The sequence below is a fragment of the Dermacentor albipictus genome, chromosome 2, assembly GCF_038994185.2.
Source record: "Dermacentor albipictus isolate Rhodes 1998 colony chromosome 2, USDA_Dalb.pri_finalv2, whole genome shotgun sequence".
Lineage (NCBI taxonomy): Eukaryota > Metazoa > Arthropoda > Arachnida > Ixodida > Ixodidae > Dermacentor > Dermacentor albipictus.
The window spans coordinates 117,559,714-117,572,490 of record NC_091822.1 but is presented as its reverse complement, the minus strand read 5'-3'; the positions used below and the strand labels follow the sequence as shown (position 1 = coordinate 117,572,490).

The 12,777-nt window shown below is 43.3% G+C and overlaps 1 protein-coding gene across 1 annotated transcript in view; it reads left to right on the top strand.

The window, feature by feature from the left end:
- The window catches only part of pcm (5'-3' exoribonuclease pacman), a 99,861-nt gene that overhangs the window by 37,345 nt on the left and 49,739 nt on the right, over positions 1–12,777 (top strand). The window contains exons 17-21 of the mRNA XM_070533898.1: positions 656–782; positions 1,280–1,369; positions 2,994–3,097; positions 6,674–6,787; positions 12,121–12,195. Of these exons, the coding sequence (XP_070389999.1) occupies positions 656–782; positions 1,280–1,369; positions 2,994–3,097; positions 6,674–6,787; positions 12,121–12,195 (510 nt within the window). The remainder of the gene's footprint in view (positions 1–655; positions 783–1,279; positions 1,370–2,993; positions 3,098–6,673; positions 6,788–12,120; positions 12,196–12,777) is intronic.

The following is a 12,777-nucleotide window of genomic DNA, read 5'->3' as shown; positions in this document are numbered from 1 at the left end:
ACTAAAAAAATCTTTTTCATGAAGCCTTGTATATGATTTGCTATATCATGGCTTTGATCTACCTGTATTTTAGGTATTGGAACATGTTTACATAGGTAAGCATGGGAAGCACATTCAACAATGAGCATGCAACATGAATTAAGAACTTAGGTTGTGTCTGGAGATGCGACGTCAACTTCAGTGATGAGGTCAAGGGTGTGGTGTTGACAGATGTTGAAGGTTCAGCTGAGGACTCCTGAATGTACCTCAACGTCATGGGGTGGCAAGGTTGAGTAAAGTCATCAAATCTGATTGGATGTTGAGCTGAGGTTAGACATTGTGAGGTTTTTTGCCTACTTTTGCTATCTTTGTATGTTTTTGCATCCATTTGTTTAGCACTATACATTCCCTTGGCCTGCATGGGCGTTTCAGCAACAACTGTTGTCACTTTATAAAAACAGGATTCAAGACATTTTAAAGTTTTTCCAGTCAAGGCCTGCCTCCTGTCTTTTAACAATATGCCGATAATTTTTTGTTTCATCTCTCATGTGATCCTTACCGTTCTCTCAAGTTGAACCCATTAATTTCTTTATTTTTATGGTTAGACCTTTGGAACTCTGTCAGGGCTGAGCCAGTTTTGATGAGTTTGGATTAAATGTCTCCTGTTATGTTGCAGAGTGACCGAGTTGGATAAGGATGCCTTTCGACTTCCTGTGTCCATGATCAAGAAGGGTCTTTTGGAGGGAATCAAGCTGGATGTTTACTTTCCTGGGTTCCCAACTCTAAAGCATCTGCGTTACACTGTAAGTCGGTGGCATTTCCTGTCATGCAAGATGACATGGCATTTGCATTGTCAAAGCCATGCTCTGAGGAAATGTGAAGTACTGTCAGGAAGAAAAGTTTGCAGGCCACAGGTTTCACGACAGAAACTATAGCAAAATGTATATGATTTTGTCTTATGTACGAGTCTCAACAACATTTAAAATTCAATGCCTTACTAGTGTAATTGGGTCACTTCTGAGCACTGTGAACTTTGGAAAATTGTTTTGCTTATTTGTGGGTACATTGCAGTAATAATTTTTTTTAAAACTTTTCTTCATCCCTTTTGTGCTTTGGTCATACCATTGTCTCCACTTGTCACAACGTGCCGTGATTTGAAGAACTCATTATTTTTCTAGTGTTGTCATCTCTCCTAAGCAGTTACGAACAGCTCGAATTTCAAAGGGGCTACGCTCTCTCTTGCATTGCTGCAATAGACTGTGTATGTGTTCTGAAGTCTGTAACGTTTCCTCATTTAAAGGGATGCTTGAAGAAAGAGTGCATCAAAGTGTTCCAGTCCATGACCAGGAACGAAAGCATGGTCATTACGATAGATAACAAAGATGAACGAGTAAGTAGGACAATTTCCTTTCTTCTTTAGTTGAGTACCGTCCTTTACTGAAATGTATAGAGCCCAAGTAGCATTGTGTGTGAGTGCAACTGCAGGGCAACCAGTGATCGTGTGGTACAGATGGGGATACAAATTGACATTTTATAGACTGAAGAATAAAATTTGCATCGACACCAACTGTGGCTTTGGGAATCTTTTAGCACGTGACTGTCATTGAACTTTTGGTATGACTATCGATGAACTTTTTGCTGCTAAATAGTGGACACAGCTGAACATAGTTATTGATACAGTCAAACTTCGATAAAACGAACGTCAATTTAATGAAATTTATGGTGTAACAAACTATTTTCATTTCCTGGTCTTAGCTCCATTGAAAACCATGTATTTTTTCCCCCCAATTTAACGAAGTAATTTTGGGATACAGTTTCGATTTAACAAAGCTTTTGTCCATTTCAAGCATGTACTTGGAGCCTCTGTGGCTGGTAAATATAGCAAAAAACTATAATATATTCGCCGAGAACAAAGCTAATTACAAGCATCCTTCCACATGAAAAGTTTGAACGGCAAAAATGCCTTCGAAGCATGCACGCTGCGATGCAGTATTCAGGAAGCAGCGCTGCACCATTTGTTGTGTAACAACCTGCACAAGCCATGAGGCAGCTCGGAGCACGCGGAGAAACACGAGAGCTGACAATTTTTTCAGAGGGAGGGTGGGTGGATAACATGCTCAAGCACGCGCTAGAGGGGGGAGAGGGGGCAGAACTGCTGTGTGTCTTTATATGTGCTTCCCACCGCACACCAGAAAACAGAGACACATCTCTCCCTTCTTAAAGGGACTGACAATCAATTTTCATGGTACCCCCCCCCCCCTTTTTTTTTTTTAATAGTGCAATGGAAAGCTTTCCGGTCAGAATGTCTAATCATGAAATGCTAATGCGGAAAACGCTGTGGCAAATTTTTTATCAAAATGTTTCGATCTGCAGTGAGGATGTAGTCATTCACTAGAAGCACGCTGAAAACGGTGATAGGTGAGCACGATAGCAATTATACTCCGGCATTAGGGGGGAGGCAGACGATAAGTGTGGCCATGCTGTAGTAAAGTATGATTTTGTTTATCAAGTCGATGTTCCTGTAGTTCATGTTTTCCGAATTGTTAAGCGATTTCTGTGAAAATAGGCTACGTGTTTTCGTGCTTCCCTGTCCAACTGCTTTGGTATTTAACCAGACAAAATGAAACCAATGGGATCGAAAACGAAACAATGCCTTTACACGTGACACGGAGTTCTGCATGTTGCCGTAGCCACGCTTGCATTTTTGATTTCCGAAGCATAGAACAATGCACGAGTGTATAATAATATACCAACTGCAATTTTAAGCAATAATTATGAGGTACTTGAAACATCTGAAGCACCAAGATTTCACTGCTAGGTCTCGCCACTTACTGGTTCTTGAGACTTTCTTTGCCAATTTAAAATTATAATTCCTACTTAAATCCCTAACAGCGTGCTGGATTCTATCACTATAAATTGTGGTCATTTCGTTTCTGTCAACATCTCACAACGCGTTCTGGCCAGTTGTCAGTCCCTTTAAGTGTTTAAGCTTTGCTAATGAACTTCCCTTTCAGACACTCACAGAGATATCGACGGAGCTCCTGGGCAAGACTGTTTACGTCTATTGGCCCCATCTACTTGAAGCTCTGGTGGTGGCTGTCTCCACTAGGGATGAAAGGTAACCTGCCTTCCAGCCCTGTGGCGCTTGCCAATCACTGGTGGCGTTACAATCACAAATCACAAATCAATCACAAAGAGCTCGCGCTCTTTGTGATTAGTCCCGCATAATTACTTGATGTGGGATTTAATGAGAGGACTTCAAGAAACACATTGAACCTTTTGGTTACAGTTCATGTATACAGTTACTTTTCTTCCTACAATATTGAAACATAACGAAGCGACAAAACAACTTATTCAGAGACTGGACAGTACATCCAAGGAAGCTGGCATTTTTGCGATGCTGTCTTAGTACCCTTTTAACCTTTCTTTGGTCGCTGTGAATATATTGAAAAGGGTGCGTTGGATATGGGATGCCGAATATTATAATATAGGTGAATGGGAGTGTATGCATGCATGAGCTTTACAAGCTCTCGCGTACTGCTGCCTAAGACATTCATTTTTTCATTCTTTCTTTTTAATGGCACTAACGAATTAGGTAATGGCACTCATTGCCTTAGCAGTGTTTTTGGCATTATGTTAAGCTTGAAGACCCCTAAAACTGTGTGCGTAGTTGCTTTAGCAGCCTCTGTGTATTTGTCGTGAAAGGCATACAGTGAAATCTCGATATAACGAACTTCAGGGGATCATAGTAAATTGTTTGTTAAGAGATTTGTTTGTTAATTGTTTGTTAAAATTGTTTGCTAAGAGATTTATTAGCAACGGGCGCAAACGGATAGCCGTCACAAGCGTTCGTCGAAAAACAGCAACCACGAGCTCATGCCGGTAGCGATAGTGCTGTGGCGCTGGCAGGCTACTCTTCTTCGTTACAATCATTCTGAAAGGTCGTTGTACTGAAAGCCCCAAAATGAACCATTCCACCATCAACCCATCAGTTGTCACCATATGAGACGTGCACGAAAACGTCGCTGTTGGCTCTCGACCTGCACTGTTGCAATTTTTCATAGATTCCGCCACAGCGCACCACTGAAGCACCATATAATAACATCAACGTGCGAAAAACAGACGCTGTCGCCGAGAAAACTTCCAACGAAAAGGAAGCTCCATGTCGCGTCCAGAGCACAATGTTTCTTGTGGTTTGTTTGTTTCTCATATTTCTTGCCATGGACACCGCACCTGCCTTGCTCGAGGCGGACACCTGAACTATTCCAAAGCACAAGCGGTGGTAAACTACGCCATATGCGAAGTGCGAATGCTGGACCATCCCCGCGGTTACAGAGGCTACATTTCTCTGTGTGCGTGGCTAGTACGGCCGTAGAAATAAGTGCAAGAGAAAGGCATGCTTAGATAGAAGGGTGGAATATGGAAGAGATGTGCCTCCATTGCTTGGCAACACTTGTCTGGGTGGAGCATGTGCTCGCAAAACCTGACGTGTCGTCGCCTCCGCAATAGACCACAAAAAAAAAAAACATTCTCGCCTGCATTTTTTTTTTCCCCGCTCGGGTGATGTCTCGGGTTTTCCGAACCCATTCACCGCAGCGTCCGCTTTCTGTGGCTTGTCTGGTAGCCTGCTGTTTTGGTTGTCATGAAGGATACACGGAAATCTAAGAATCCCAAGATTTCTGAATATTAGTTCGTAGTACTCGGGCATTGTTAACATGGCACGGAAACTGAATAACAATCATTATTCTGAAAAGTTCATTATTGTAGAAGTTTTCTGCAATATTCTTACATTGAAACTACAAGAAGTCACCAGGGGATCTCTGAAAAGTTTGCTAATCTGAAAAATTTGTGAATGTGGTGCTCTTGGTAACGAGGTTTCACTGTATCTAATGAGAGGCAGATGCAATGCATTATATCAGGTAGAGTGGTTTCGAAGCACTACAACTAGAGGCAGACACAAAATGGGCTAAGCAAGCAGTTGAACAATGTGTAAACTGTACATAATATTTTTGCTAGAGGTGCAGAATTTCCATGTTTTCTGATAGTTTTGATCAGAGGGATGGGGGATTACAGATATACAGTAGAACCTCGCTGAACGTCCCCATTGCATACATTTTCCCAGCACCAACGTTCATAATCGAAAACACAAAAAATGACCCAATAGAGCTACGCTCATTTTTTACTGGTTCATACGTTCCTCGAAAACGGATTTTTCGGCACCAACATTCAGTACGTCGTCAAACTGCAATCATATGATAAATTTTTCAGCCGCTAGATCCCATGTAAACAAGAACATGCACGAGGCGCGCGCGATTGAGAACAGTATATAGCTGCCAGCGCAATACTCGCGCATCCGTCTCACGTGAAAATGCCTGCATGCGCTCAGTTTCTCATTTCAGTACCAGCAAATCTTCTCCAGGGTCATTGCACGCACGGCTTTCACAGCTACCACTGCCAATCCGGTTGCGATAAGCATCTTCGCCTATCAGTACCACAGTGCGTGGTGCCGTTGGAAGCATAGTGCACACTTTTATTAGGTGATAACCAAAATGCGACACCGTTCCCTCCTGCAGACTGTGATCGTATACGTCTTCCGGCCTCTAGATCTCATGTGAACAAGAAAAGGTGCAAGGCGCGCGTGATTGAGGACAATATATAGCCGCCCATCTCACTTGAAAATGACGGCGCGCCCAGTTTCTTATTCAGGTACCAAAAAATCTCTGCCTGGGTCGTCGCACGGCGCATTCACAGCTATCATTGCCAAACCTATTGCGATAAGCATCTTCACCTCTCTGTTTTACAGCACGTGGTATGTAGTGCCATTGGTAGTGTACTGCACGCTTTTAGTAGGTGATAATCCAAACACGCCGCCGTTACCTGCGGCAGGCACCCCGATGTGGGCGTCACGTTTTGCTTCAGCGGCATCCGTCGTCGCCCGCCAGCTTTATTTCTTGTGGTTTCCCGTCGCCCTCTTAAAACACCACGCAAAAGGAAAACAACAAAATGTATCGCGTCTCTAGGCACTGGAGCACCACCAGCTCAATGCACGTCTCGCGTTCCGTGGGACGCTTCACATTACAGATGTCAACAGTAGTTGAGTCTGTCAAATTTTTGTAGTTCGGATCGAACGTTTTCCCAGTTAGTACGCTTTTTTTTTTGCGTTTTTCTTCCAAAATGCATGAACGAGGATCTACTGTGTACTATATTCGGTGGTTGTGGCACATTATGTGTTGTCTCACCTTGAAAAACTTCTTGTCAAATACTTGTCAACATCACGGTGCCACCACATCTTGGCTAACATTTCATAACTGAGGTTTTTTGGCTCACGAAAAGGGACGAAGACAGTGGCAAGACGTGCTGCGTCAAGACGTGCTGTGTCAAGACGTGCTGTGTCCGCGTCTTGCCACTGTCTTCGTCTCTTTTCGTGCACTAAAATACCTCAGTTATGGAATACCAGCACGCCCTAACCTACGCTCTTTCAAGTAACATTTCATCCCTTTTTTTTTTTTTCCTTCTCTCTCCGTCTCTCTGTCTCTCCTTCTTTTTTTTCTTTTTGCTATTCTGTAAAACTACGGTAAAGATGAGTGCTGTTAAAACTGCAATGGTGGTTGTGTGTCCCTTTCATGTAGCTTTTAGTAGTAGCAGCTTTTAAGAATTCAAATCTGGATGTACTTCTTTCTTGTGTACACTGTAGACACTCCCTGGAGAAATACAAGAATGCAAAGAACTGTGACAGCGTCAGTATCTTCAAGTTAACCAGTAGCGACCAGGAAGTGTTCGATATGCAAGTCAGTGGAATCAAAGAACGGTAAGCATTGATAGCATCTTTCTTTCTCTTTGTTTTTTTACACACAAGCGTAATTGGCCAGCTCTTCAAATCAGTGGTGTTTGTCTAAGCCTGCGAAGCGGCACTAAAGTTGTTCTTCTATCACTAAAGTTGCTCATACTTCATCTTACATTCTTTACAAAGTTATTCCTCGGAATTTCGAAAATGAAAGCCCATAAACAAATATCATGAAACAAAACACCAGCAGCACATGCCTTTAATGTACTCAGACTGAAATATTAAAAGTACAAAACAATAACAAAAGATCAGCCCACGCAAGAGATCGCATTTCTACGAGAAAGCTCACCTTCGTGCATAGTGTTTTGCTTAGATGCCACGGCGCTCACTGTGCATGTTCGCGGTGTCTCTTCTTTGCATGTGTAGCAATCGTACGTTCCCTGTGGCACACCAGGGAACGTATTCTGCAACGATCACTTTCAGCGCCAATATCATCTCGCCAACAGTATTGTCATCAGGCACGTGCTGATTGGCTGGTTGAAAAAAAATCAGATGAGCTGAGTGGCTGGTTAAGCAGTATGTCATGCAAAGGCGATAATATCGCCGAAGTAATGGTCACAGAATACGTCCCCAGGCATTGCACCGTCGAAATCAATGTAGCAACTGCGTTTGTGCCCTTTCCGTTTGTGCTTCGTCGCTGCGGAGCTCGCTGCACATGTTTGCAGCGTCTCTTTGCATGTCTAACACTTCCGCTTTCCCTGTGGCACAACAGTCATCACACGATCAAGGTCAGCGTAGTGACTGCATTCGCACCATTTCAGTTTGCACTTTAACGCTGTGGTGCTCGCTGGGCATGTTCATGGGGTACAAACGCTTGCGTATAACCCGCGTTCACAAATTGAAACGTCATGAACTTTCTTTTTCCCCCTCTTTCTTTTCATTCGAGCTTTTTTTTTTTGTAGAGGGAGGCTAATGATAACTATTTGTTTTTTATTGTTCGTAGACCACACTTTTCAAATGCTAAGTAGGCAAGTCTTCGGCGTATATCAGGAAGCCAGAAAAGGTAAAAAAAGGAAATTTTAATGGGAACAGTGTCTTGCAATTCCTGCACCATCTAATTGTGGTGTTGGGTTGGCAGTGCATGCATGGGCCAGTCAGGCATACACTGAAATATGCAAGACTGCTGCATATGTGAAACATATTTGGGTGCTAAATTGATTCATTCAAATCTGGCTTATATTTCTGGTGCCAACATTGAATGTTTACAGCTAAAGATACTAGGGGTGTGAAAATACTCGACTACGTATCACTGAATTGAATCAGATGCAGTAAAAGCTCGTTAATTCAAATTTCGTGGGGATGCTATGAAAATTTGGATTGTACAAAATTCGAACTAATGAAAGTCAGAAAAAATTGATCAGTTAAGGCACGTATATAGTGCGACCTAGCATGAGCGCCCACTTGCTATGTCACGTTGGCGAGAACAACGACATCTATAGTTCGACACACCAGTGCAGCCAACTTGGCGTGACGGGCCCGACGTCGAGATGGCTCTTGCTCCATCTGCACATTCGTTGCGCCGACCTTCAATGCATGGCACGGAGAAAAAAGGGTGCCTACACCGACGTCGTCAACAACCGTTAAAGTGGGGATCGTTCTGCACATGCTCCGAAGAAGGGGACTGCACTTTGGCTGACGCAGTGCAAGCGCAGCAGCGTGAGAAGCCGCAAGCGAAGCGACCTGATGCCACTTCTCGGCAGAACACCTCGCAGAGAAAGCGAGGTGTTCCATGTAACATGGAAAAAAGAAAGAAAGAAAGAAAGAAAAAATAGAAACGCAGCGCCGCATCCGCGTTTTTATCTTGAAGGTTGTGAGAGAGGGAGAGAACCAGCCTGCAACAGAGGTGTTGGCCGTACCTGGCCAGGTGCAGACGCGTCTCTCTCCAGTCGGGCCTAAACAAAGGGCCGCAGATGGAAAGAGCAAAGCTGCGCGGTTCACACGGCAACACCAGCATCACCAACGTGCTCCTTTGCACTAGCACTCTTCCCATCCACAATGATGCAGAGTTCGAAATATTGGTGGTGGTGCAGATTTTAGTGCGAATTAGCGGGATGTGTTACATATTGCTTTAGATTTATTGTTGGATGGACTGTGGCCGCTACTTCGAATTATCCAAAATTTCGGATTAATGAGTTGTGAATTAACAAGCACTTACTGTAGTGAAAGTCCGAACAATTTGATTCCTGAATCAAATATCTGCTATTTGATTTCGCTAATATTCTATATATTCGGTGTGGAGACCCACACAATGCCACATGTTACGTGTGCCACATAGACCCTTGTGCTCAATGCCGCCCAAGCGAGTGCTTCACTTTGTTTTCACCATAAAAGGAGCATGACTGCACCGCAGGCGGGTCGCCCCAGATCTTGTGATAGCAGACTCACTGCGAGCACGCCCCGACGTCGGCCTAATGCAGGAATCACCCTCTCACAGTGCCCGAAAGCCAGATTCCACGTCGGTTTGGGCTTCCTCTGTTGGCACAAGGTTTGTCTGGGTCAACAAGACAAAATGATAATGAGACGTGGACAGAGGGAAAGTCAACAAAATCAGTGTGTGTTTCATAAAATGCGTAATCATGCACAAAGATTGGGGCGGTTTAGCTACCGATAGGCAAGCAGATCGTGTTGGGTACGTGACGACGAACTTCGCATCGCTTCAACAGCTGTTGGTCTAACTTGCATGCATTATCTCCGGAACAATCACTGATGAGCCACCGGCACAAACATATTTGTGACAAGCATTCTGCGACAGCTTGCACCTTGTTACCACATGGGCCAGTGGCAAATTTTTGTGACAGTCACACTGCCTAGGCCATTAGGCCTAATCGGCTCTGCTTCTTCAAGCATTGGCAACTAAAGTTGCGGTTTGATGCCGAATTGATGCAGCAGCTACGTGACATTTAGAAAGCTGACAACCCGCCTCACAAACAAAAGCAAGATACAACGGGTGAACGAAGGAAGGGGGAAGCGGGTGGGGTAACGAGTATTGTGCAAACTTGCCGTGACTCCAGATTTCATTTCAGATTCTTTGACAGGTGGCAAATTGCGCTGAACTTGCCAATGAAACGGCGCAGATGGCGCCTGTTGTTTACTGTCAGCACTGGCTAGGAGCGGAGTAGTGGTAGAGACGCGTGACACGCGGTCTTGTTGTGTCTTGCAAATTGACCTTACGATAATGCAGCAGTCCTAAAGTTGGTTTAGCCTCTCTGTATTTTGCAGATAAACTGGGAAAGAAAAGCTTTCTATGCAATAAATAAAAAAAACGCCACAAACCGCTGTCATACCGAGAACCTCATTGGTATTCAGTACAACAGAACATCACTAATTCAATAGTTTCAAAGGGGAAGAAAAGTACTTTATTCTGTTCAACAGAAATTCTACAAAAAGAAAAGAAAAATTGCCAGCCTTTCATATATACTATAACTAGGCTATGATCAGTCCTGGCATACTAATTTGGTGTTTCCTTAAATAAAAGTAGACCGTGCTGTTACTGATGGCTTGCAACATTCTTGTTATGCAATGCTAGGAGATTCCTGAACATGTGCAACACTATCATTCTCACAAAAATTCATAAGCAATAAATTTTGTGAACAGGTTTCGATATTCAATATTTCATTCGATATGCAGCTTCTTTTTTTTCTTTCAACTTGATATTCTTTTCGAAATCTACTATTCAGTATTCACTCAACTCAAATAGATACCCAACTATTGTTCTGAAAGTGTATCAGTCTGAACTGATTCTGTGTATTCCCTTTATTGTCTTTATGACGTCCTCACGCTAGGTCTGCTGATTGGTGCCAAGTTCACACATTAAGCATAGCTTTTTTCTACATGTTTAGTAAAAACTAGGTGAGTAGAACCGGGGCTTACTCCGGGATACTGATTCAAAAATAAAAGTTTATTCCTCCTCTTCCCGATATTGGCAGCCGGGTGGCTCTAATACAAGGCCATTTATTCACACTGAAATATTGGTGGTACACTCGAACCTCATAAAAACAAAGTTGAAGGAGGAGTCGAAATTACTCCGTTAATATCTGTTACTTAGTTTTATCCATTATTGCCATTTAATGCAATATATGCCAAATGGGGGGCACAGTCATAAACATGGAAATAAGAAGACGGCTTTGTGGCCCACAGGGCCACTACACAGCCGCACATGCTATGAAATTTGAATAAAACAACAAAAGAATCTTCAGTATGTGCAATACGCCACTTAGCACCTGACGCGACAGCCTTTAGATAGCTGCCTTCTGTTCCATTATGATGGTCTCTCTTGTCCACTTTTTACTTAGCTCTTAGTGGTCGAACAGCACGTGGCATCGAGCAGGCAAGAAACTTCGCTGCACTGGATACTCAGCTGGCTCGGGGCTTTCGAGGTTTTACCAATGCCAATTCGAGCTCAAAGGCCGTACCACGAAGGGCATGGCATTCAAGATTGCATTGGCATCGGTGAAATAACTTGCCACCGTGTGTAACCTGCACGTCCAATTAAAACAGCCTGAAAAAAAAAAAGAAAAAGTCCGCACGTATAACTCGCACAAATAACTGCACCGAATACTCAAATCTTGTTAATAACAGTCTCCATTTGCTAATACACAACTCGTCCATGTCATATCTTCAGCCAGCAGCTCTTTGGTGATGCTTCTAAAGCTGGACCTGCACAACGGACATGATCATGGACGAATCAATCGCGTGACATGGGATGGGGATCGGATAAATTCACAGCTAGCATGCACATGACCACGATGACAGCACAGACAGAGCAGTCCTCACAAGGGCAACAAAAGATCTCAATGGTGATTTAGCTCTCCGCCTTGTTGCGAAGTGCTTCGTATGGGCAAAGAGAGGGCTCTGGGAATGGTGATCTGTGATCACATGGTATGCCATTTGTTCTGGCACCATGTGCACGGTTTGCTAACTTCTAAACTCAATATGGCAACCAATAAGACAAGAATGTTAGAACATGAAGAAGAAAAGGAAGCTTTAACATGCAGGGGTGTGGGAAAGGTTGGGCTATAACGGAATGGCAGAGAACCTTTCCTTGAGGTGTGGCTTCACAGCAGCATGGTGCCTATATGTGAAATTCACATATAACACACACCCCAACTTTACTTTATTGTTGATTATGTGCGCGAAAATACAGTACACATTTTTACGCTGTCCTGAGAGATTCATATCATTGAGATTCTATTGTAATGAATCTGTACCACTATGGTGGCAGATTGTGTTGACTCAAAGGTAATGATCACATGTGATGCTCATTGTCTGATGCTTTCTGTCCTCCCTATGTTTTCCAGGTATCTGGGGCGCTATGGCGTAAACGTCGGTGAAGTTGACATCCTGGTCTTTTGCAAAACATTGACTGGTCGAAAGTAAGCAATTTGCTGCTCTCTTTCACTCCCTCTCATAAAGTATCTCTGCGCATTAGCGTTGCAGGTTATCACCTTAGCGATACAGTGAGTTCAGGTTATCAAGAGGCCCGTATAATTTAGGGAAATTTTCTTTGGAGCAGTGTGTCGAGATAGGTGAATCTTCAGTGTACCAGTCAAACATCACAAATTAAGATTAACTCAACTGTTATCATGCCTATTCAAATCGTTCACCAATGTTTAATGCTTTAAATCGCCGACTTCGACATGTTGGAGCTGTTTATTATCCACTTAAGGCCATCCAGTAGTTAATACAGACACTGCACTTTCAGAATCAGTTAAAATTTTTTTGCTCCAGCGGTGTTGTGATTTTTGACGGACTTTTTTTGCGGACTAATGTACATATGTTGTAGCGAAAAGAGGTGTGACTGTCACCTTCTGCCACGCTAGAGAGAAAAGCATGCCGCTTACGATTTCGCTGCACTAGCATCAAAATTTCGTAATAAAATTACTCTCAGTAAGTCGAGAATTAAATTATATCTCGGCTTTGCCATCCGACAGGGCTGAGCGGTGATAATTAACTGA